The sequence below is a fragment of the Camelus bactrianus genome, chromosome 23 (genome assembly GCF_048773025.1).
Source record: "Camelus bactrianus isolate YW-2024 breed Bactrian camel chromosome 23, ASM4877302v1, whole genome shotgun sequence".
Taxonomy (NCBI): Eukaryota; Metazoa; Chordata; class Mammalia; order Artiodactyla; family Camelidae; genus Camelus; species Camelus bactrianus.
In genome coordinates, this window is record NC_133561.1 from 32,341,568 (window position 1) to 32,366,939 (window position 25,372).

The 25,372-nt window shown below is 53.8% G+C and overlaps 1 protein-coding gene across 3 annotated transcripts in view; it reads right to left on the reverse strand.

Moving 5' to 3' along the window:
- SOX13 (SRY-box transcription factor 13) overlaps positions 1 to 24,573 on the reverse strand; it is a 43,177-nt gene extending 18,604 nt beyond the window's left edge. For 2 of the 3 annotated variants that reach the window (XM_074352013.1, XM_074352012.1), the window contains exons 1-2: positions 23,612 to 24,567; positions 23,339 to 23,477 (exon numbers count right to left, since the gene is read on the reverse strand). In XM_074352013.1, the coding sequence (XP_074208114.1) occupies positions 23,339 to 23,477; positions 23,612 to 23,714 (242 nt within the window). In that variant the 5' untranslated portion in view covers positions 23,715 to 24,567. Of the gene's footprint in view, positions 1 to 23,338; positions 23,478 to 23,611 lie in introns of all 3 variants that reach the window. The other variant, XM_074352014.1, reaches the window with a different exon arrangement.
- Between the last annotated feature and the right edge of the window lie 799 nt (positions 24,574 to 25,372).

Sequence of the window (25,372 nt, forward strand, 5' to 3'; positions counted from 1 at the left end):
GAGTTTCTCCACCACTAAAATGGAACAAATAATAACCCTCTCACAGATTTACTGAGAGGGCTGAATGTGATGTTTGTTCAAAAGTTTGCTCTCTGAACCCTCCTATCACCTTTGGGGACACCTCCCCCACCCCTGCAGGGCCAAACACGCATGTCAGCCTCTTCCACCTCCACCTGCCCCGCAGATCCCCCTCTCCTTGGCACCATTTCACACGCTGCTTAGGCTGTCTGCACACTCTGTGGGTGTCCCCAGCCACCCTGAAATCTCCCCTGGCCGGTGCCCACACTGAGCCAGGCACCCAGGCCCAGCACACGGCAGACAGGCTGAAAGGACCCAAATTTGCCAAGGAAACCCCGCATACTCAGCGCCACTGCCTGCCTGGTCCACCCCTTGGGCCGGGCCTTCCCGTCCCCGGGCTGATGACACTACCATTCTGCAGACCTCACAAGTGCCTCATTTCCTCCGGAGCCGGAGCCGAGAAGGCAAAGTGTTGTTCTGCGAACCCCTGCAGTCCCCGGCCAACCCCGGGAGGGGGCAGGAAGGTGGACCACAGAGGGGGAAGCGGACAAGTGGGAACGGCCTGTGAACACCAGGATGAAGTCCCATCTTTGCAAGGCACCGCTCCTCCCAGGCTGGCACGGGCTGGGCAGCGTTTGGCTTCTGCATGGTGACAAGTCCAAGCCATACAGACTAAGCTCTAGGGGTCTGTGGTGACACTCTGGTTCTGGAGACACCTGCAGGTGTTTCAAACCCCAACAATTCTCTAACTAGCAGCATGGATAGGCGGACTTACTAGCTCTCCAAACCTACCACTGCCTTTAACTATAAACGCAACATGGCAACATATACCCAGCAGTGTGGCTGTGAGGCGTGAACAGTACAGTGCAGGAAAGGCCGGGGCCAGGGCATATGCATCCTAACCCAGGGCTTGGGGGGCAAGCGGCGGGTGGAGAGTCACCGGTTCCACGCTGCTCTAAGTTGGAGCCCGGTGGATACTTAAGACTTAACCTCTATACACCTCAGATGCTTTATCTGTGAAGGGGGCTGACAATAGCTACTTGTCACGGTTGCTGGAGAATCAGTAAGTCTTGTATATAAAATACTTAGCGCAACGCCTGGCACAAAGCCGGCTGGCACTGAGCATTGTTATCATGGTCACACGAATGAATGACTGTGCTTCCAGGGAACTTCTGCCAGCCAGAGCAGTCGGCCTCAAGCCGGTGAATGTTTTGAAGGCCCTTCTTAAAGGTATTTCAACTATCAGCCTCCACATATCTGGGAACCCACAGTCCCCTCTCAAAGTGGGCATCCTGGGGTCCCCGAGGGCTCAGGAAAGGTATCTGATTCCCTCCCTAATTCTTCTCCCTCTTCCTGCCTCAGGCACCCACGGCAGGGGCAGGGGAAATGGAGCAGTGATCGAGATGGGTAAATGGTAAATGCCGGTCACCAAGAAGGCCACCAGGCTGTGTTGACAGGGAACAATCTAGCACCCAGAAAGCCAGCATGCAAATAATCAAATATACTTGGCCTCATCCTCTAGTCCCTGGGATGTACCTCCCTAAGGCTCCATAAAAGACACACCTTGAGAGAAGGTCTGGGGGCTTCCAGAGGGGCGCAAGCATCCAGCTCCCCAGCTTGAGCAGACAATGGAGAAACAAGGTGGCTCACGGTGGCCGTGGCCCGAGGGCTGGACCGGATGCACCGCCTCACCTTTGGGCGCCTTGCTCAGGTCTGCTGCTTCCCCCATCGCCTCCCCTTCCCCGACCCCAGGGGTTCTGGGTGGGACACCACCTGTGCCTTGTGAAAACCTAATCACCACCATCTCCCCCAAGACAAGCTCACTCATCGGAAACCCCAACTGAGCAGCTCTTGCTCAAGCAGCGTTCATTCTTCCAGCAAACAAAGTGTTCCGTTCTGTTTCTCTGCAAAGGCCGTGTTTCCTCTCCCATTATCTACCCCATCGGCAGCCAAGCCTGCCGCGAAAGCAAGATTTCTTCTTTCTTTTTGTTATTTTCATGGTCTCCTTTATTTATGGGTGGCTGTTTTTTCTTGCCTTTGGCTCCTTTTCAAAAAGGCAGGGGAGCAAGGGGAGGAGAGCTGTATCACCGTCTCTGATTTCATCTAAAATGCTCACCAAACAGTCCCGGGGGCAGCCAGCCTGCACCCCAGTCTGCCTGGGACCCCAACTTCCATCACTGCCACCCTTTGGAAACTGGGGCAGGACCACCTCAACCAAGAAAAGAGCCAGACCAGGCAAAGGGGTGGGATGAACTATGATTCTGGGGGTGGGGTGGGGTCTTGACATCTGGAGCCCTCGGTGGTAATAATAATTAAATAATAACAGTGACATTCAAAGTATTTAACAACCAAATGATGAGCAGGAACTAATTAGATGAGACTCTCGGGACAACCAGGTGAGGTGGCAGATGCCAGCCACACACAACTGGTTGCCACTCTGCTGTATATCAGCTGAAGGCTACCTCTGACCATTGCGAACATTTCCTGAGTATTTAGTACATGCCAAGCACTGTTTGACTCACTTTTATTTACATTCATTTATTTAAATTTCACCATAATCATCTGAGGTAGATGGTATTATTGTTCCCATTTTACAGATGGAGAAACTGAGGCACAGAGGTGATTTGAGCCCGGGCAGTCTAGCATCAGAATCCTCTCAACCAGACAACAGGAATCAAGCACACAATAAGCTAAGTTCATCTGTAGGGACTGGCTCTTTTAATACTTTCAACAGCCCTACGAAATAGTTACTATTATCACCTGTTTTTTTTTAATTATTGTATTACTTAATTATTTTTTATCTTGGGGGAGGTAACTAGGTTTACTTACTTTTAGAGGAGGTACTGGGGATTGAACCCAGGACCTCATGCATGGTAAGCAGGCACTCTAGCACTTGAGCTAAACCCTCTCCCCTCTTTATTATCATCTGTTTTACGAATGAGGACACAAAGGCTTAAGGAGGTGAAGCAACTGCCCACGGTCACAGCCAGTGAGTGGTAAGCAAGATACCCACCCAGCTACTGGCTGTTGAGTCCCTTCTTTTATGTACTGAACTGTACTGGCTTCTCTTCCACTTATCTGAGGTCCCGAGAGCCATGGAAAAATCATCTCCTGGAGCCTGAATCACCTGCCCCTCTACCCCAAGCTCTGCCGGGCCACTGCTGCTCTCATGATGGGGACCCAGGCAGGTCCTCGTTCAGTTGCTGTGAGAGAAGTCAAAGGCAAATGCTACATGCAGCCATCAAATGACTCAAAGCATGACTACTGCATCATCCTCTGAGTGAGGTAGGGGTGCAGAGCTGCCCCAGCCCCGACCTCCCTAACAGCTATCAGCTCTCCTTTGCTTCCTGGCCACCCTTCTTTGCCCTCTGCCCCCACACCTCCACTCCCGCTCCCTAAGCTTCCACCAACAGCATCAAGCAGAGCTGTGAACTTCATAGACCCTGCAACATACGTGCCTAACGAGTGGCTACAGTCACCTTATTTTCTTATCAATTTTTCTCTGACTATAAAAGGGATGTGTGCTCATTGCAGAAAATCTGCAAAATTTAGGATAACATAAAGAAGACAAAAAAATTAGTCTCTCATTTCCCATCAATCCAGAGGTGGCAGCTGATAACAATTTGGCATATTTTTCCATCAAATAAATCTTTTTTCTATGCAAGGTTTTTTCTTTTTCATCGTTGAGCTCATAAGCAAGGTTTTATACTACTCCTCGCCCTCCTAGCTTCCAACAGTATATCAGGGGAAGTTCTCACGGTACTAAAAATCAGAAATTATTACAAATTCTTTATAAAGCCATTTGCCATGGCTGCACATCTCCTCCAAGGCATCTACAATAATTTACTTTATCCAACGCCCATGGTTAAAACAGTTCAACTCTTTAAATCTCATATTGCTGAAATCTCCTCTTCACCCCCAAGGTCATCCACCCTCCAGGCACTTTTAGTGGGTCAGGGCCATTCTGCTCCAGTGACAGATGGCAAGGAAAGGGCCCTGACAATCAGCAGGCAGAACAAGGTGGCGGAAGGACCTCACCTGCCTCCTCGTGATGGGACAGTGTAGCAAAGGGGGTACAGGACGGCGGATGGAGGCCACGAGGGAGGCCCGGAGGCATAGGCCCAGGGCCTGACGGCGTCTGCAATGGGGAGGGCACGTCTCAGTGTTTCTTGGGGCCTGACTTCCCCTTATAAGGATGGGGAACCACAATGAGATGCCAGTTCACTCCCATTATAAAATGGCTATTACTTAAAAGAAAAGGAAAAAAGAAGTGTTGGCAACAAGACAGCTGCTGTGGAAAATAACATGGCGGTTCCTCAGAAACTTAAACAGAGAATAATCATATGACCCAAAATTCCCCTTCTGGGTCTATACCCCGAAAGAAGTGAGGGCAAGGCCTGGAAGAGAGTGTTCACACGGCTCATACAGCACTATTTACAAGAGCCAAAAGGTGGGAACAACCCAAGTGTCTGGAGGGATGAATGGATAAAACAAAATGTGATACACATACAACAAAATATTATCAGCCTTAAAAAGGAAGGAAATTTGTGGGGGGGGGGAGGCTGGTAGCATGCAGGCTTAGCATGCATGAGGTCCTGGGTTCAATCCCTGGCACCTCCATTAAAAAATAAATAAATAAATAAGCCCAATTACCTTCTCCCACAAAAAACAAAAACAGAAACAAAAAAAAAAAAGAAAAGGAAGGAAATTCTGACACATAGATGAACCTTGAAAACATTACGCTAAGTGAGATAAGCTGGACACAAGAGGACTCTGCTTACATGAGGTACGTGGAATAAATTCATAGAGACAGAAAGTAAAGTAGAGGATGCTAGGGGCTGGGGAGAGGGGCAGCGGGGAGTTACTATTTAATGGGAACAGAGATTCAGATTGAGATGATGCAAAGTTCTGGAGATGGACGGCAGTGAGGGCTGCACCATGTGAATGTACTTAATGCCCCTGAACTATATAATTAAAAATGGTTAAATTGATAAAATTTTGTTATTGTATACCTTACCACAAAAAAAAAAAAAAAATAGAGAATGAGAAATTGCTAATAATGTACACTTTCACGGGGCCTTTAATCTGCAGATGGACAGAGGCGAGAGCACAAACACAGACTCACAGATGGGGGACTCATGTCACACCGGGTGTCAGGGAGAGTGGCCGGCTGGAGACCAGCTGCCTTCGGAGAACCCCATGCTCACAAAGCCATAATTAACATCACTAATTGAAGTGTCTAAAAGAGCCAGAGCCAGACAGTGCCAGACCTGCCCCACCAACTAGAAGTCCGGCCCCTCAGTGCCTCCCTCGCCTCCAGGAACAATCGAAGGCCTCCACCTGCCACACAGAGACAGGTGTATTTAGGATTCCTCAGCAGGGAGGGCAAGGGATCTGGGGGCAGGAAGATGGGGACAGAGGGAGAGCTTTAGCTTCCTTTAAGTCGGCTCCTTGGCTTTCCTGGCTCCTTTCCTTTGCCTTTCCTCGCATGTCCTTCTTAGGGTAGCAGTTTCAAGACAAGCCCTAGGCTGATGCTTGGTTTCTAGAACAGCACCCCCGCTCCCCACCCCCCAGCTTGCTGAACAACCCTGGGAAAGTCACTCTACAGCTCTGGGCCTCTCGAGGTCCCTCTGAGGAGGACATGATGACAGTAATCCAAACAACTGCTCTAAAGTGGAAGGTCTGAGCTAACAGGGGGGTCACTAGGGTACAGGCCACCTGGGGAGAGAAGAGGGGATGGAGGGCCTTCCCAGCCTGCAGGGTCATCCGCTTGTCCCACAGATGCTGGCTTCTTGGGCCACCCGGACTGTCCTTTTCCTCCTCAACGAGTGACAGGCTGGGACCAAAGTCCCATCCAGCCCTAAGGTTCATCGGACATTTCCGTCTTCTAGTACTGGTGCCTTTACTGGTAAAAGTTACCCAGTTCCCACTTACCCAAGAACACATCACAGGGTTCCCAGTGTCTCTAAGAGCCTGTGCTCCGAGGCCTGATTAAGAGAGCAGGTCACGCTGATGGCAGTCCACCGTGAAGAGAACCTTAGGGATTTCCTTCGGAAACCGAAAAAAGCCACTGGCATCTCTGTCCAGAGAGGATGAGATGAGTGTCACCCTGCCTGCCTGTGCCTCCCCAGGTCCTCCCTCTGCCCCCACTGGGCCTTTAGAGCGGCTCGGCTTCCCTTCCCCCACAGCCTGCTGCCCTGACGGGGGGGTGGGGGGGGGTGAATGATGGGGTCACTGGAGGTGCCCAGCTCCGTTGCTTAGGAAGGAATTTAACCCTCTCCCTCCTGCCTCATAACTATCTACCCTAACATACCTACCTGTGTAGAGGGAAAAAAATCATTGCAGAGAAGCTATAGCCGGCCCAGGTGATAATTCCAAGTGCACAGTGGCAATGATTTGGAAGCGGAAGATTGGAGTTCGAGCCCTAGTTCTGCCACAAAATCAGGATGCAGCCCTGGGCAAGTCTTAATTCCCCGAGCCTCAGTTTTCCTATCTGTAAATTGGGAGTCAAAATATACACTGCCAGATTGCTAGGAGCCTCAGCACAGTGATTTCCTAAACACTTCAAAGCACTTCATACATTAGGTGGTTTAAAAGGCCTCATACAAGGATGAGGGATCTGGATGCCTTTAACTCACTGTAGGGCCTGGAACACCCCACCCAACCTTGCAAGATCTCAGTTTTTCCATTTGCACATGGAGTGAATTAATTCTTCCCCCAGAGATAAAACTGTAAATGGGGAAGGGCTCCAAGGTCTTTGATGCTGTGGAAACAAAAGTCCTGCTAAGTCCCTGGCTTCCACCTCCAGGCTGCAGCCCAAATCAGCAGAGGGACAGTGACAGCACCTGCCATTTTTCAAGTGAGCAGAACAAGCCAAGCATCGCGCAGGTATTTTCGGCAGCAACAAAACTCATTTTTATAATTGAGGCACCTGAATTTTACCAGGTGGAGGCAACATCCCACTGAAGGTCCACCGGACTCCAAGTCCAAAACCATAGCACAAGACCTTCCCCTCAGGCACACCCAACCCCAGTTAGCCCTCTCTGCCGTGGGGCTGGGTGCCCGGGGACAGCCTTCACTTCCTGCCAGGTTCCTGCAGGCAGCTCCCGAGCACCCAGAGTCCAAAGGTTAGTCAAAGTCTGTCTATTACTGTGAATTCTTAAAATTCACCAGCAGTTGGGTTTGGTGAACACAAAGGATTCACGCCTCAAAGTGAGGCCAGTTCAGATGTGAATTTCATCAGTGTTGCAAAAATCCATTATACTTGGTGTAGGACTGTCCCCTTAGTGACCAGTTTACAGGACAACACTGGGGAAAGGACAAAAGGCTTTGTCCACTTTGAGACAAACTATCATTTCTGCTCTACCTGGCAATGCCTTGTGTGCCGCTAGTATGTGAAAAAGTTCACTCCCTTTTCTGGGCCACTCCCCAGCACCAGCACAGTGGTGTCCACGCACTGGGGTGCACACCCTGGCCCACCTCCACCCCACATCCCACCCCTGCTCCAAGCTCCTGGAACGCTTGGGCAGCAGCTCTCGCCCTTGTTTCTTTGAGGGCATGGGTCACTCTGTTAACAACCACCACAGCAACAAATACCTGGATAAGAGTCCCATGTACCAGACACTGTCTGAATACTTTCCACGTAACCCTTTTTATTCAGTCATCTCAATACCAGCTGTGACTGTCCGTGGCATTTTAAGGTTGCGGAAGCTGAAGCACAGAGAAGCTAAGTAACTTGGCCAGGGTCACACAGAGCATCTGTGTGCCAAATTTGAAGGAAGAATACGGTGGGAGGCTGACAGAAGTGTCATAGTCGACAAAATCTGTCCCCACCACACTCTGGAGAGGTGCCTCTCTCCATTTCCCAGGCCCTACAAAAGCCATGCTCATGACCCAAGGGAGGGGCTGCCCCTACACCCAAGCAGACGCCAGAAGAGCCACACCATCCCCACCCCATCACAAGCCCCAGCAACCACCACCACGATGGCCATGATGCTAATATCAGCTCCCATTTATTGGAATCTTCTATACTCCGGCCCTGTACCAAGCACCGTACATCACTTCATTGAATCCTTTAAACCTTATGAGGTAGGTATTATTCTTTTCCTACTTTGTCGGTGAAAAAACTAGGCTGTAAGAAAGTTTTAGTATTTGCCACCAATCACACAGCTCAGAAGAAGAGCTAGGACTCAAACTGGGGTCTGTCTGAGTCCACCTTGCATCCAGCCTCCCAACCCAAGCCCATGGAGATGGAACTAGTCCTAGCGCCCAGGCCAACTCAGCTGAAAGGCTCTGTTCCCACATCGCAGCTCTGTGTCCCATGATCCCGCCTCAGTCCCCAGAGAGATCACAGCTTCCCTGTGGGCAAGGTCTGGTCTCCCCCTGCCGCCTCACCCAGCGCCTTCACATCATGAGGGCTTGCTAAATAAAGCTTATCGATTCCCTGAAAATCTTATTTGTTAAGAAATATATCACATCACTGCCTTTAAAAGACATCCAGGGGAAGATATAGCTCAAGTGGTAGGGCACGTGCTTAGCATGCACAAGGTCCCGGGTTCAATCCCCAGCACCTCCTCCAAAAATAAAGAAATAAATAAACCTAATTACCTCCCTCCCCCTACTCCAAAAAAAAAAAAGACATCCAGAGATTAGTAGTCATCCATCCAGAGCAAAATAAGGTTGCTCATTCATTGAGGAAACGGCACATCCCAGGGAAGTTGGCCCCACTCACTTGACCCCCCGGGGGGCCTAAGCCAAGATGAGTGTGGGTCAGGGCGGCCAGGGAAAAGGAACACGCCATCCCCAGGCTTGGCCCACACCCTGGGAACCCAGGCCCTACAGGGAAGGGGAAGTTGTCTCGATTACAGACGGTTCACCACAATTGAAGGCAGCACAAACGTCTTTGAATGGAAAGAAAAAGCAGAGAGTTCTGTTTGAATTTTTTGCAGAACAATGAGAGAAAAACTTCATCTTGAATGAAGGAGCCACCCATTCTCAAAATTCTCTGAAACACTCTCTGGTTCCTTACTGCTAACAAAGTCCCAGCTCCTTGGCCTATATTCAAGGCTCCCTCTGACCTTGGTGCTCTCTGCCTAACTGCACCCTGAGCTAAAGGCCCCCTTTCCACCCCAGCAGGGCCCCTCAGCCCGGGGCTGCTAGCTTAGTCACCGCTGCTCCTCGCAGCACCTGGTACAGAGGTCTTGGCAGACGCAGGGGCTCCCAGTGGAGCCCTGAGTCGGATGCTGGGCACAGAGTACGTGCTCCATATGCATTTAATGAACTCATCCGTGCTGAATCAAAACAGAGTTCATCCTTTCATGAAGCCTTGGCAAGAGCCTTGAGCCAGCCAGGGAAGAAGATGTCAACCCGTGGACAGAGGACAAGGAACCCGCCTCAGGACTGAGTGGCCATCAGCTGTGTGAGGATAATAATAAGATAATAGTCCAAACCTCCCAGCTGGAAGCCAGGCGCCTTCTCTCACCGCCTAACATCCACCCCCCCCCCCCAACTCAACACCACCCTTCTGCCAGTGCATTACATTCTCTGCCCTGGCTCTTTCCAGAGTCCCACAAAAGCTTCTTATCCTTCCAGTGCATCTGCCCTTCAACAACCATCCAACGGCACCAGGACTGGAGACATAACTGGAATTCGAGAAAAAGCCACTTGAGTGGTTCGCTCTCCCCAAAGCGGCCTGGACTCCTCCCAGCCATGAAGCAGCGCCTGGGGGATCAGGCACCACCATTCGGGGGTGCTGACCCCTTGACGAATGGCTAATGTAGCAACTGCTAGTCAAAGCCAAACAGCTGGGAGGAGAATGAGGGGAAATCAAGGGAGGAATGATACCAAACTTACGGGAGGAGTGGATGGAGGAAGGGGGCTTGCTTCCAGGAATGGGGACCGGTGATGAGTCCAGGGAAGCGTGGAGGCCAGCCTGGCAGAGGAGGCACCACAGACGCTGCTCCTGCCCTCTCCATTGTCTTCCGGGACCCCCACAAAGCCACCTGCACACACGCAGCCCAGGCGCCCGCAGGGCTCTATCTACTGCCCCGATCTCGCGGCCTCCGAGCTAAATTCCACCAGCTCAGCACTTCTGCAGAAAAGGGGGTTGTGCTTCTGCACCATTCTTTCCACAGGGTGGTCATCTCGCCCGCTCCCCCTCTTCCGGGGTTCTCCTGGCACACAGCTGCTCTCCTTTCCTTGTAGGGCTGCAGTGACTCTGCTCTGGGCGTCACTGCCCTGACCCCGTTTCACAGGAAGAAAACCCAGCAGCCCAGAGGGCATGATGTGAGCGGGGAGCCCACTCACCTGCTCACGGGAGCCATCGGGGTTCACATGGGAGGGCGTCTCCCCACACAGGGCTGGGCTCAAACTGGCCCCAGGCTAAAGCTGCCCCCAGCACAGGCCAAGGCACCGCACGGCCAGTTATAACATTGCTGACCGGTTCGTCCTTCCTGTCCGGCCTCTCGCCGTGGCCCTAGGAGTCTTCCCCCAACCCTGGAGAACAGAATGTGCTTGGCTGGAGACCTGGTGGTCATAAATTGCTAATAACAGATTCTCACTCTGAAAAACAAAATAATAGAAGGCCTGGCCCTTCCTTTCTGCTCCTCTCATCCCCAACACTATTTCCTACAAGGCCAAGAAGAGGAAGAAATGCCTCCTTTGGCCACAGTCCAGGAGAGCAATCTCTTCCTCCGAGGCTCACTCTCCCCACCAACCTCTCCCTTCAAGGGCACAAAAGCCAGGCCCCGAGGAGCCTGTACAGGGTATGTCTTTGTTTTCCAACGTTCCTTCTTGTCTCTAATCTTGCTTTATCCTCAGATTTATTGAGCACCTGCTAAGTGCCAAGCTTGTGCATCTGCGTGTGAAGGTGCCCCGACACACGTCACAGGGGAGGGGTGGCCACTGGGGCCCGATGCGGAGGACTGGGGAGGACAGGACTGTGTGTCCCTGATAAAAAGCGGCGGTGGCGGCGGGGCAGCCCTCCGTGTTCACCCCAGGGAGGGCGAGCGATGGTGGGCCTCACCCGAAGCGGACCCTCTCTGTTTCTGGTCACCAGCCCCCTGGTGGGGAGGAAACGAAACAGGAGTGAGGCCAGACACGAGCAAAAAGCCAGAAGCAGCCATCTTTGAAAAGAACAACCATAAAAGGAAAATCTGAATGTGCCTAGGGATAGATTATAAAATTGTGTTCGGTGTATTGGTTATATGCAAATTATATGCAAATATGTGCACGGCCCTTGGAAAAATCCAAGTGTCACTGCTGCTCTTTCTGCCTCTCTCTTACTCAAGCAGTTTCCAGGGCTACCTAGGAAGCTATCTGCCCCCCTGGCCAGGGGACCCCCAGAGTACTGTCTATCCTCAGCCCCATCTCCCCGCGTTCCCCTTTGCACCACCTTCTCTCCTTGGCTTCACCTCACCTTGAGGCCACCTAAGAAATGGGAGTACAGAGGAGGAAGAGAAAATGGGGCTATGGCCACGCTAGGCACGGCCAAGGTGGCAAGTGAGGGAGGAGGGGAGGATGGTGCCCTCTGCCAAGGCAAACATCCTTCCAGATCTGGGCTCGGGATGGGCTCCCCACAACCGTCGGGAGGCCCAGGGGGCTCCAGACATTCCTAGATGCCCCTAGCCCTTCTCATCACCAATTCTCCCAAACCAATGGCAGGATGCCAGGGCAGGAGGCCAGAGGACTCTGTAGCAAGGTCCCAAAGTAGGTTCCCATGTGGCCCAGATGTGCCACCTGGACCAGCTTCAGCCCTTCGGACCCACAGCCCGTGGGGAACTAAGAAGGTCCCACCACTTGGACGAGTCGCTGTCTCCAAACCTCAATTTCCTCATCCACAAAATGAGGCGTTAGATACCCTGTGCCCTTTCAAACTGATCAAGTTTTGTGAGGGAGGCATCCCTAAGATGAGCCGGGTGGAAGGAGGCACACCGTGGAGGGCACCACCAAGTACAGATGCGGGATCGTGACCAAACGTCTGACTCCACATCTGGATTTTGAAACTGCAACACAAAGGACCAGGGTAGCTGTCATCGTCCTCATCTGACTCTATGGCCACAGCAACGTAGCCTTCTCATTTTGCCCCGGGAGGGGTCCAAATGGTCCTTCCCAAGCTGCAGATGGGAAAAGCGAGGTTCCGAGAGGTAAAGTGACAAGCCTGAGGGCACACAGTCTAGACCAGGGCCTTGGTCTCCTCTGGTGCCCACTGGCCTCAGCTGCCCATTGGCTCCTTGAACACCAGCACAGCGATGTCAGAGGACCCCTGGAAGGCTTCAGCCCTGCGGGAAAGGCAGGATGGGCACCCCACTGCCTACAGCACGGGGAACAGCGCCTGGGCTGGGACCACTGCAGGTCAGCTCCCTCCACTCAATCCAGCAGGCCCAGCTGGTGCCCCGGGAAGGATGCTGGCCGGTCCTTCTGGTCCTGGGTCTCTGACCTGACTGATCTACCCAGGAAATGGGCATTCTGGCTCATTACCAGTTTGATAATCATATAAGGAAGTAGACAGGCCACAGTTTCCCTCCTACAGACACAGAGACCGAGGCCCAGAAAGGTGTATGGTATCAGCAAGACCACACGGACGGCAGCCCTAGCAGCTCCTGTGTACTGTACAATTGCTGTATCTCAGCCCGTAACACACCCTCGCGCCCATCCTCCTGATAACTCTGCCGGGGGCGAGACGCCATTACCCCCATTTTATGCGTGAGGAAAATGCAGCTCAAAGAAATTAGGCACATGGCCCAACGTCCAGGCTCAAAATCCAAAAGCTTCAAATCCAGAATTTTCTGCCTCTAAAACTCCCCGGTGTTTTCACCAAACCATCCCGTGTCTCTGTAAGTTGAAGAATATTCCAGAGTGAGTGAGACTGAGTTACTCACAATGTATTGCGTGAGGAGGAGGAAGAAGAAAGATACTGAGTGACGAGCAAAGTTGGCACCTGACCCTGGAGCGGGCTGGGGATGAGCCCGAACCCCTTCGCCCGCTGCTCGGATGCCTTGTGGCCCGGCTGCCCTCCAGCTCTTGTGGTCCAGACCCTAATGCAGGTGCAAACAGGTGCCTTCACTCCTCCTGGCTGCGGCTCACACAGTGCCCCTGCCTAGAAGGCCCTTCCTATATTCTCGACCAGAAAACTCCTATTCCTCATTCAAAGCCCAGCTCAAATGTTGCCCCTCCTTTAGGCATCACCCCATAATAATCCTAGGAAAGTTTATTGTCCCTCCAGGGCGTTCCAGAGCCCCGGGCCATTCCTGGTCTCCAGCACTTGACTGGACTGCAATTATCTGTCTACCTGTCTGCTTCCCAGGCTCTGGCTGGATTTGAGCCCAGGATGCTCTCTCAGGGACTATACCACAGCCATCACACCAGGCATCTCGTCACACATTTAACAGTTAGGATAGCCCCATGAGGCAGTGACTCTTATCATCCTCATGTTACAGATGAGGAAACTGAGACTCAGAGAGGTTAAGTTACTTACTCAAGACCACACAGGGAGTCTGGCTCCAGAGTCCGCCTGTCCCTGCGCCTGTCCCTTCCCTCCCTCTCCCATCCCTAGTGCAGTGCCTGGCACACGGCAGGGGATCAGTAAAGGTCTGTCTCAGTAAGGGGTACAGAGGGACGGGCATGCTGCCGCACCCTCGCCACCTCGACCTCAAATCCCAGACTCCCTCGGCAATTGCTGTATCTCAGCCCGTAACACACCCTCGCGCCCATCCTCCTGTTTCGGCCCAGGTCTCCCTGTTTCTTGCTCCACCTGACGTCACACCTGACATTCGGCGCTTCTTTTTTCCGAAAAGCTCCAGGTCCTTTTCCCAACTCCCATCCATTTCTTCCTTGGGTGCCCCAGCAGCGGTGAGGGTCTTCCTGTCTTTGCGGGGGAAACTGAGACCCACAGAGGCCTCGTGGCCACTGGATCTGTTCAGAGGCAGGTCTCCTGCCTCGGGGGCAAGTGCCTCGCGTGGACTGGTTCTCCCTCTGCCTCAAGCAAGAAAAAACAAGCACCAAGATGCAGGGGGGTCTGGAGGTCAGCCCCTGCCCTCCCCTCACTCCCCGCACCCCGGGCTGACCTGGTCACTGGGCTGGGGGCTGGGCCTGAGAGAAAGGGGAGGGGGCCGCTCCCTGGGGCCAGGGAGGAGGAGACAAGAGGCCCTTTGTGTCCGCAGCTCTCCTGAGACACCTGTCCTCCCTCCTGCCTGCCTGCGGCCCCCTCCCTCCCGGCCAGCCTGTGTGCGGCCTTGTTTATCCTGCAGCCCTGGCAGCCAGACCCAGCCTGCTCCCAGCGTGGGGCTCGGCGGCCCCTGCCAGCACCTGCCCGGCCCTGGCAGCCCCGGAGGCTGCCGGCCAAGCACAATCACCCCGCTGTTGACACAGTTGTTGATTTTCAGGAGGGCAGGGAGGGACGGGAGGGGAGGAGAGAAGCAGCGAAGGCATTTAACGCCAGCCTGGCTATTTCGCAGTTGGTCTTAGCGATCCTGCCCCCCAGCCCCAGCCCCCCAGCCGCCTGGGAGAGGCTTGGCTTTCCAATCCCCGGGCCACTTGGGCCACATACCACAGGCAACCCCCAGCACACCCCATGCAGATTAGCGCACCCCAAAGCCCATGCTCCCCAAGCTGGCACACTCAACTCAAAGCCGAACAAGGCCTCTAGGTGCCAGAAGCCCCTAGCCACCTGGTCTTTGAGTGCCCACTAGTCACCCTCCCCAAAGTCATTATGTACCAGGGTCCTTGGTGATGGACAGGACCATCTGATATAAACTTGGAGAACCAGGTGGGCTCCTGGGAGACATGGGGGGATCTGCCTTTACAACCTTCTCTCTGTCTGACTTGTTCTTGCCAAGCTATCTATCTCCTCCTCACCCTACAGGTCATTATGTTTCCTCTTACAGGGAGCCTTCCCTGACTGCCCACATCTGGCTGTGGTGCCCTTCCTTGATGCTCTCATGCTCTGCAGCCCTCCCCCTACACCTCACTCCCTTCACTTTGTCAGTCAGTATCTAATCTCTATCTTCCTCAAAACTATGTAAGGGCTGCGCTTTCTCTCAGCCCCAGTGTACAGGGCACAGCTTTGAGAGGCAGGCACTCCCACCCCCCCCCCGCAACTGCGGAGAGGGTGGGCAACGGAGCAGCCCCCTGGGGCCCATATTAAACACCCACCCCACCTCCACCCCAAGCTCCCACTTTGACAGTCACCTCTTGGATGGATAGGGCCTGGTGGCCAGTTAAAAGGCTCAAGAACTTCAGGAATCACCTGTTAATTTGCCACCAGCGCAGGAATTTAGATTGCTAAATCCGATCAGGCAGTCATCTCAGAGATCAAAGAGCAGGATCTTGAAAGACAAGGGATGGGTGAGTTTTGACGATGGAAGAGGGAGAGAGGAAGGCACGGACAAAAGAAGGCCCTGTGGGTCAGAGGCCAGCAGAACGCCTGGGGAAGGGGCTGCTGTCGGGTGAGGCAGGATCATCCCCTCTTCCCCACTTGCCCCTACAGTCTTCCCCGCCCCGTCTGGGAGCCCCTAAACCCAGCCAGCCTGGACTCGGGAACCAGGAGCTACTGCATCGGGCCATTATCCAAACAGGACTCTGACTCCACAACTCCAACTCTCCAAGGCCTCCTGAAACTGCCCAATACATCCATACCCCTGCTCACACACAAGCCCCTTCTCAGTGCTGGTTCCCCAAACTCCAAGTCAATCAGCATCCAGAAAGGGGTAACAAATAGCCAAAAATCACCTCCAAATTGAGGGTTTTATGTCAAGGAGTATGAATCTAAGGCCAGGCAGAGCGAAGAGAAAGGAACTTACATTATGAAAACCACAGGTCTCTGATGTTCTGAACTGGTTCCAAAAGGGCCTTCCTGTACAGCTCTGCAGGCTGTGCACTGCACAACTTCAAGAATCTCATTCACCCAGATTTGTATACTTAATATAACTTGACAGAGAGCAGTCAAGTTCATGCCTTGACTTCCTCAGATACCAAAGAGAATGCTCTCCTGCTACCTACCTCTACCCCAGGCCAGATGTGGCAGACCCCCTTCCTCTGTTCACTGCCCTATTTCCTGGTGAGGGTAGCTGTGAATGTGACAGCTGAGTCCTTCACCTCAATTAAGACGAGAGGCTTTCCTCTCCTGCCCCATCAGCCCCAGGTAGGGGACCCCACTGACTCCCCACTAGCTCTTCCCCTACCCACTCCCCTCTTTCTCCAGCTCTCCCCCTGGCCGAACTCCCCTACATGGTGCACTGGGCTGCAGTCCACACTCACAGTGACACGGTGGGAGGAGACTATGTTTACAGAGAGGGGACGGAGGGAAGGAGGGGGATCACCCACTGCCCTCCCCCCAGGCAGAGTGGAATTGAAACTCCAATCCATGTGGGGCCCCCCTGAGGCTCTAGAGAACTGAAGCTCAGGAAGGAGGGGTGAGAGGAGGACCTCGCTCTGCTTCTCAGAACCAGCCCCTCTCTGCCTCCCAGTCACTCTCCCCTTTCTTTCTTGACATTGGTCTTATGTCCACTGTCGCCCGAGGGCTCTCAGAGGCATTGATTGGTTCCCCAGGAGCCAGAGGGGACTGAGCAAGGTCTTCAGAGAGTAGGTCCTGCCGGGGCACCTTCACACGCTTACACATGCATGCACACACGCCCTCCTTCCCCACCAGCCACTTAAAGGGGAGCCAGACAAGCCTAAAAAAGCGCCAGGGCTGGAGGGGCCACTCCCTTCTGCTTTCATCCCCCATTCTCTTCACCCCACTGGCCTCTGAGAGCCTGGCTGTCCTTGTCCTCAAACTCTTAGGTTTCCTTCCAGCCCCTCCCCACTAACCTTTCACTCACTCTTCTTTCCCCACCCCACCCCACCCCACCCCACCCTTCAAGGGACAGGTAGGAAGCAAAGCCTCACAGGGGTGGGTGAATGACTTCAGGCTCCTTCAGTAGGGCTGGGGAGGGAGGGTAGGGGGACAAGATTTCCAAGGTTTCACACTGAGACAGAAAACGCTCCTCACTGCTCCATTCAGGGGTGCACAGGGCCCACCTGGCGTGGTCAGGCAGGAGTTAATTTTTTTGTCAGCGTGGGGGCAGCTTAAGCCAAAGGTCACTCCTTCCTACCTCCTCCCAGGTACCAGGCCAGCGCAAGAGGCCCCTGGGCCCAGTCCCTGGGCAGCCCACCCTAGCCCAGAGCCCACCATGGGGTCCATGGGCCTCCTCAATGGTCATCCTGAAAGGGTATCAGTCCAGGGTAACAAGCACCTTGTTGCATTTCCACTATGACCCCACCTGTCAGGGACCCCTCTTTCTGCAGAATATTCTACTGTTGGTCAAGCCTTGACTCCTGGTCTTCCAGAGGAAAAACCACAACCACTGTCTGCCAATTCTAGATAGATTTTAAACCCTTTCTGTTCTGATGACAAGAGTAATACACATGGTTGTTCTACTTTTGGAAATGACAGAAATATAGGAATAAGAAAATAAATATGAGCCACAATTAAAACAAAACAGAAGTCAACAAAGGATGTAGGTCTGAGGTTGGCCACCTCCAGCTGTGGGAGCTGGGGATGGATCTGCTTGGCCTGCTTGGCCTGGACTCTGACTGGCCACCCACCCTCACCTTGGACCTCTAAGGAAATCCCCCTACCCTGGCTGCTCCTTCAAATGGCTGGACCTGGGCCCCCCACTGCACCCACTTCTGCCTTGGGATTGGCAGCGGGGCACCTCCAGCCCGGTCCAGGAGCAGGACCCAGGCCTGAGGCTCCTACTCCCTCTGTGGGGGATGGGGAGGGGGCAGGGACCAAGGCCCTCTGGGAACTAGTTCCCACCCCATCCTGTTCCACAGGCTGCACATTCCATTCTGAGTCAAGCAGGGGGCGGGGACTGGGGGAGGTAAGGCCGAGGGGAGGGGAGGGGAGGGGAACAGTCTGGCCTCCTCTGGGGCGGATCCCCCAGGGAGCTCCAGCCCTGGCAGGGATTACAGACCCAAACCACCAGGGGAGAAGGGGGCCTGAGAGTTCTGGCCCCATCTGTGGCCCCTTCCTGTTCCCCTCTCCTCAAGCCAAAACACTGACACTACCTCGGACATGTCCCCAGAAGACAGAGGGACAAGATGCGGTGGGGAGGGGAACACCAAAGCCTCCCCCATAACCTGGCCACAATCCCCCAGGCTGCTTATGGGGCTTCGTGCCAAGGCCATTTAAATGCTAAGGCCACTGATGGGGGGAGGGGAGTCTGTGTGTGTTTCAAGAGAACTGAATTCAGGCTTGACAGCCTGGGTCAGGCTTCCTGGAGTGACCGAATGGGCCTGGGTAGTGATGCTCCTTAAAAAAACCAGTGGCAGCTAGAGATACAGTCCCCAGTTCTTCCTTCCTCTCCTCTACCACCCCAACACAGCCCTTCCCCACCCAAACACTCCTGGCTAGAATCTTCAGCCTCTGGGTACAGATCTCAGCCCCTGCTGCGCTCCTGGCCTGTCCTCACGTGCGCACTGTGCGGAGATGCTGGGCAGCCTGCGGCACATCCTGGGCTGTGCCAGCCGGTGCATTAGCCCACAGATGACCTTGGGAGTGGGCAGGGGAAACCCCAGCCACTTCCTCCTCACCTCACAGCCTCTCAGAGTTCTGATCACCGTCACTCTGGACGGAAACCTGTTCCTACGGGAGCCACAAGGGCCTTTGCCACCATGAGGCATGAACAAGGCCGGTCTCATGGGTCTCTGGCGAGGTCCATGGATATAACAGGCCCTCGGGCTGAACTGAATGCCCCATCCACTCCACTCCACCCCACTCTTTGGAAGAAACTACCGTATCATTGCTGTTCAGAGAAAGTACTTGAATTTTTAAAAGAAACAGAGTCACCTCTGATCAGAGTTGGCAGAGGCTGAAGGCACCCCTGCTGAGCTGGCTTGTGACAAATGTCCTGACTGAGCCTTCCCAAGGAGCTAGAAAAAGGACCAAGGAAAGGGCAGTCAAAACAGGGGCCACCAAGGCAAAGAATCCCATCCAGGGCATGCCTTCCTGTTTGGGAGCAGAGAGACAGGGAGATGACAGGAGAGGCGAAAGCGGTCCTCCATGGGTGCCGGTCCCTGTGTGGTGACAGGCACCAGAACAGCCTTCCTGCTAGCACATCCAAGTACCAGGAAGGGGACCAGCAGAGGGTGAGGATCGTAGCGAGTTCAGGCAGGAGCAAGCCCTCCTAAGCAAACACAGAGCTCAAAAATAATTCCCATTCAAAGCACGATTTAGCGTGGGCTTGGCCAGGTCTTCCCAGCACAGAGCCCTTTTCAACACTCAGCTTCACCCCTGAATAAGGCTGGGGAAGGGAGCGTGAGGGCACAGCTGCATTTGAATTCCACTTTTTCCAGGGGGTCAGCTTCCTGGTGACCTACTCAGGGAGCTGTCCAATAAGGGCCAATCTCAGAGCACCCCCAAAGAGGAGAAAACCTACGTAAAATCCAGCGTCAGCCCCTTAAAGGCAGGGACTCCTAGATGCCCTGAAAAAGCAGGTCTACTTTGTTTGGCAACAGCAAACCCAGACCCTTACCATTCATGGAGCACTGCTGCATACTTAATTGGATGTGAGCCTACCCAATTCTGAGAGATATCGTCCCATTTCACAGGTGGGGAAATGGAGGCTCAGAGATGCTATGTGATGAACATCTAAATCCTTCCTACTGTATACGTCGCGTTGACCCGAATCTGCTAATTATCAGAGTAGCAAAATGTTCAGGATGAGGCTCTCCTTACTAGGAGGAAAGATGGGGATAAGGATGTGGATGGAAACCAACACATTTCCAAAGCCAAGGTGGCACTGGAAATCGTCTGTCACCATTGCCAACCCCAGCACTCCTCATCACAAAATCGAAGCTAGAGGTGGAATGGCCTCTCTTAGGCAAGAGCAGTGTCTGGCAATGGTGTGTTAGTGAGACCTGCTGGCTCTGCCTCCAGAATGACCTATCGGCCCACCCCATCCAAGCATCATCTCAATTCAGAACCAGCCTCTCTTTTCCATTCTTGCTCCCCTTCAAAGTATTCACTACTTAGCAGCCGAAGCTATTTCCCTTTTTCACACTTTTCCCCCCACTTATAGAAATAATTCAGGACCACTGTAGAAGATTGGAAAAATCAACAGAAGATAAAGGAGGAAATAAAAATCACCCATATGCTTAGTACCCAGAATGCACCTCTGTAAACGTTTCAAGGCAGCCATCTAGTCTGCTACATATATATGCATGATGGGTATGCATATGCTTACCATTCATTATCTCTTCAAAACTGGTACTATAATACATAGTTTTATATCTTTTTTTTTTTTTTTTTTTTTTTTACTTTTTGTTATATACGTTTTCCAGGTTTAAGCTGTTCTTTTTTAACTATGCTTTTTGGTTTGGGAGGTTTTTTGGCATAGTTGATATATGCCCATGGTATTAAATTCAAAAAGGACAAGAGTCTACAGAAAAAAAAACCATCTTTCCTTCATCCCATCCCTCGGCCACCGTTTCCCTCCCCTGAGGCAACTCTGATTACCAAATAATCTTTTTTTTTCTTGTGTACCAAATAATCTTTTTAAATCATAAATCAGATCATGTCACTTCCCTACTTAAAACTCCCCAATGGCTTCCCATGCCCTGGCCATAAAATCCAGGCTCCTAACCAGTCCTACCAGGTTCCTTGTGACCAGACTCTGACCCTCCTCTGATTTCTCCAGTCTCCCTCCCCAGCCACATTGCTGTTGCAAACCCTGCTCTGGCTGCCGGCAGTTTTCATTTGCTGTTCCCTCTGCCTGGAATGCCCCTCTTTCAGGTCTTTGTGCAGCCAGCCAGCTCCTTCTCATCCTTCAGGCCCGGGCTGAGCTAGCGTCTCCCCAGGGCAGTTTTCACTGGCCTCCCAATTTAGGAGCACCCCTGTCTGTCCCACAACGTACATTCTCTATCACATCACTGTGTTGTTTCTTTCACATCACATAGGACGTAATATTGTCTTGGTTATCTATTTTATTTATTGCCAGTCTCCTCCCACTAGAAAGAAGGCTCTGTGAAGGCAGGCACATACAAGTCTTGTTCACCCCGAAGCCCCGTGGCCTAGCACAGGGCCTGGCACATAACAGGAGCTCAATAAATTTCTGTTAAAGGGATGAGGGAGGGTGACTGCAATACTGGTTCTCATCACTGACAGCCCACTTGCAGGATCTCCAAGCACCAAGAATCACCCTCCTGGCCATCCTCCCATGCCTGGGGAGGGGGTTAGAAGGGTCAGAGAGAGGAGAGAGGAGCCCATTGTCCAAGGCAGCATGGGTGGGCAGCAGCCCCCCCACCCCCCACTCTTCCTCAGTCACTCAGCTCAGCCCTTACTTACGATGTACATTTGCAAGATCTAGAATCAGACAAGGAGCTTGCGACAAACCCAAATTCCTAGAAAATATTCTAATCGCAAGCGGAAAGTTGAAGGTGAAACTTTTGCCCCTTGCTTACCCCAAATCCCAAATCCAGTCTGCCCAGGCAGCTGGGATACTCCAGGCTCCCAAATAGGCCCCAGCAGCAGGCAACACAGATGCCACCCAGGAAGCAGAGCTCCCTGAGGAACAGCCTCAGCCCATTCCACCTGATTCTTCCCCCAGGGGCCCAGACACCTGGGCTCCTCTCTCCAGAAATTCACCCAGCCCCAGAGACACAAATGCGCATTTGACCCTGAGCCAGCAGCCCACGCCAGGACACTCAGAGGACACCCTCCTTGATATGTGCCCTTCCTGGAGCCTGATTTCCACTGAGAGAGCACTCCAAGTTGGGCCAAGACTGACTTTTAAGAATGAGAAAATGGAGGAAATGTAGTGCCTTTTACAAAAATTGTGAAGGGAGGGAGTGAGGGAAGAAGGGAGGAAAGAGAAAAAGAAAAAAGATAAAAGACTTCACAAGATGGAACTAACAGGGAGGTTAGTGAGGCTCTGAGGTGCTAAAATCAGGAAAAGGATGGGAAGAAGTGTGAGGTTTCTTCCTTCCCAGAACTGGACAATTATTATAATTGATTCAATGAGTGCAATCCCAAAATGCCCGTCAGGGCTCAATACAAGGGGGGTCAAGGAATAATGGCCGTAACAGTTAACATTTCTCCAGTGCTTATGTGCCAGGTACTGTTGTATGAGCTTGACTTTATTAAGACTTAATCCTCAAGACAATCCCATGAAGGAGGTACTGTTCATATTAAGCCCATTTACAGATGAGCAAACTAAGACAGAGCAGTAAGGTTAAACTTCTCAAGATCATGTTTCCAGTGGCAGGATCTGGGATCTAACTCCAGAGTCCTGGCTCTTAACCACTAAGCTGGGCTTTCAGTGGTCCAACTACCCTCCTCGCGTTCTTGCCTTCCAAACTAGAATCCCCTAACTGATCATTAGACGCCGGTTTCAAAGATGTGTGCTTAATTCTGCCCATTTTGCATAAGGGAAAATCTAGAAAAGTTAAGGGACTCGCCCAAGCTCAAGCTGCCCAGAGGTGGGGAATGAGAACCAAAGTATGCTGAATCCCAGCATCTCGAGCGCCACTTCCCAGGCGTGCACGGTAGAAACCAGGGTCTCTGGAAACTCCGCCCAAAGCAGCAGCATCGTCTCTGGTTGTCTTTCGCCAGACCCCTTCACCAGCGCCAACGCCAAGGTGCCCTGCCCGGAAATTCCCACAGAGTCAAAGCAAACTTCCCAGGAAAACTCCTCGGCTTCCTCCTAGCGCCTGTCACCGAGGCGGCTGCCAAGAGCGCCGTTGGAGTCCTTGCAGCTGCCGTCGGCCCTCCAAGGCGGGAAGCCGCGGCTCGTGCGCTCGGGGTCCTCCCGGAAAGGTCCAGGGCTGAAGTTCAAAATTCACTTCCCGCCCAGGCATGGCTCGCGGCTCCGCCCGGGACTCTCGGGCAACCCCCACGTCTCTCGCCCTCCCCAGCTCCAGTTAAGTAATGGAGCACCTCCAGCCTGGAAGGCCAGGCGGGCAGATGGGAGAATCCCGCGGGCGATTCCTGCGCGTCTGGGGACTCGAAGCAGCCGGCGCGCACACACACGTGTGTGTGTGTGTGTGTGTGCGTGTGTGTGTGTACGTGTGTGTGTGTTTACGTACAGAACGCGCGGGGTGGGAAAACAATGGCGAGCCGCTGGGAACAGAGCAACTAGCCCCCCTCCGCACCTCTCTACCTCCCTACCCTCAGGCTTTTGCAGTGAAATAGGGATAAAAAGATTCACCTCCGACATCCAAAGGCGGGAGGTGGGGGGTGATAAGGAGGCTAGGGTGGGAGGAGGGAGGGAGGTGAAACTGGAGCAGCCGGAGCAGAAAACAAACAGGATGCAGCGCCCGGCTGGTCCGCTGGGGAACGAACCTGGAAGGGTGGGAAGGGTTGCGTGGCTGGCCCCCGGACCCCCACACAACCAGGGCAGGGTAGATCCGCGTCTCCTCGCGGGCACTCGAGTCCCACGCGGGGCGCGCACTTGGTCGCCTCGGCTTCCCGCTGGGAAATCCTTGAATTGGGCACACAGATGGGTTGGTAAGAAAGCCTTAGTGCCTCCAACCGGTGGGTGAGGAGCAGGCGTGGGGCGGGGGGGCACCCCAAGCTCGGCCCGTGTTGTGCGCACACAGACACAAACACACTCACCCACGGCCTTACCAGGCTGCCACCCCTCTCCACAGGAACCCAGGTCCACGCCCGCGAGGAGCCGCCGCTGCTGGCGTAATGGGGTGGGTAGGTGGGGGTCCATTCCTTTTCGGAAAACTTTGCAAAAGATGTAAACTCGCAGAGACGAGAGCCGGTGTGTGCCCAGAAACGTGGGGTCGCGAGTGTCTAAACTTCGGAGGGCTGGGGAAAGGGGCGCGGCGGCGCGCGCCGGGCGCGGAGGGGGAGCACTTACTACTCAGCCGGTCGCTGGGCTCGGGGCTCGCGGCTCCGCGCTCCTGCTCCTCCTCCGGTCCGGGTCCTCGCGGCTGGCAGCCTGGGCTTCCCGCTCACATGCCCCGGCGACGCAGCGGACGGGCGCGCGCGGGGCTGAGGCTGCTAGGCTGGGAGGAGGCACGCCCCCCCCACCCGCCGTCGGCCGGGAAGTCGCTCGGGACTCGTGGCCACCCCGGGTCCGCACCCCGCCGCCGGCCGCCGGCCCGGGCGGAGAGCTCGGTTCCGGCCAGGCGGCGCCCTCCGCCCGGCCAGGCCGCTCTCTGCACTCTGCCCTCTGCCCTCGGCTCGCGGCCGTCTCCCTGCCTTCCGCGGTCCCGCTCCCGGAGTCGCCGGACGCTGCGCGGGCCGGCCCCGGCTCTCGGGCTCCGCGCTCCGCGCCTCGGTCTCGAATCAGGGCCTGGGAGGCTGACCGCTGCGCCCCAGGCTCAGATCCGGGCTCGCCGCTCCCGGGCCGGGGTTCCAGGACCCGCACTCGCACAGTTCAATTCCAAGCCGGGACTGGGATCAGGGTGCTCGCTGTTCGCTGCCGCGAGGCGACTCCACAGCCTCGGAGGAGAAAGAGGGAGGGAGACAGAGAGCCGGCAGCGGGAGGGGGAGGGAGGAAGGGTGGGGAGATGGAGAAGGAGGGAGGGACAGAGAGTTCCCTCCTCCTCCCTGCAGCCAGGTCCCTCCAGGCATCAACAGCTGGAAACCTCTGTTGGAAAGGGAAGAGCTAAGGTTCCTAGGGGGCGGGGGTGGGTGGAGGTGGAGTGAGGGGCTGGTGAAAATAGAAGAAAGAGGTGGATTCTGCCCACTCCCACTGCCGAAGTAGGACATCTCTACACAGGATCTTCGCTCCTAAGAGCAAGACCCAAGAAGTTGTCCATCCAACTGCCAGTCTCCTAACCCCTCCAGACAGATAGCCTGGATTTAGGTTTTGTTTTGTTTTGTTTTGTTTTGTTTTGTTTTGTTTTTAAAAACCCTGTTCAGAACCTCCCTTAGGAACCTGATCCCACCTGCAGCTAGATTGCTTCCTAATGTGTCAGACCACTCCCTAGACCTGTCATTTTACACTCTCTCAAGTTCTTTATTTTTTTTTCCCCTAACCTGTTAGATATGCGGGGTGGGAGTGGGGTGGGAGTGGATTCCTTTAAATCAATATATTTATTAAATGTCTACAATATGCGTGGCCCACGTGGGCTCCTGGGGACACCAGGATGAGTGGGAGAGTGCTCTGCCTTTCTGGAAGGAGACGAGTGGATGAACATATGATTGCAGTAAAATGGAAGAGTGCTGAGACCAGTCAGATGCATGGGGCATGGGGACCCCACAGGAACTGGGGTCTGGGACAGGGACCAGAGTCTTCTTGAGGGAGGTGTTGTCTGAACTGGGTGTTGGAAAGTAAAGCAGTTTAAAGGAGTGGCACTGCAAATGACACTGTGGCCACAGTGCACTTGGCCAGTGTCTCAGCAGGTGACAGCCAGGCTC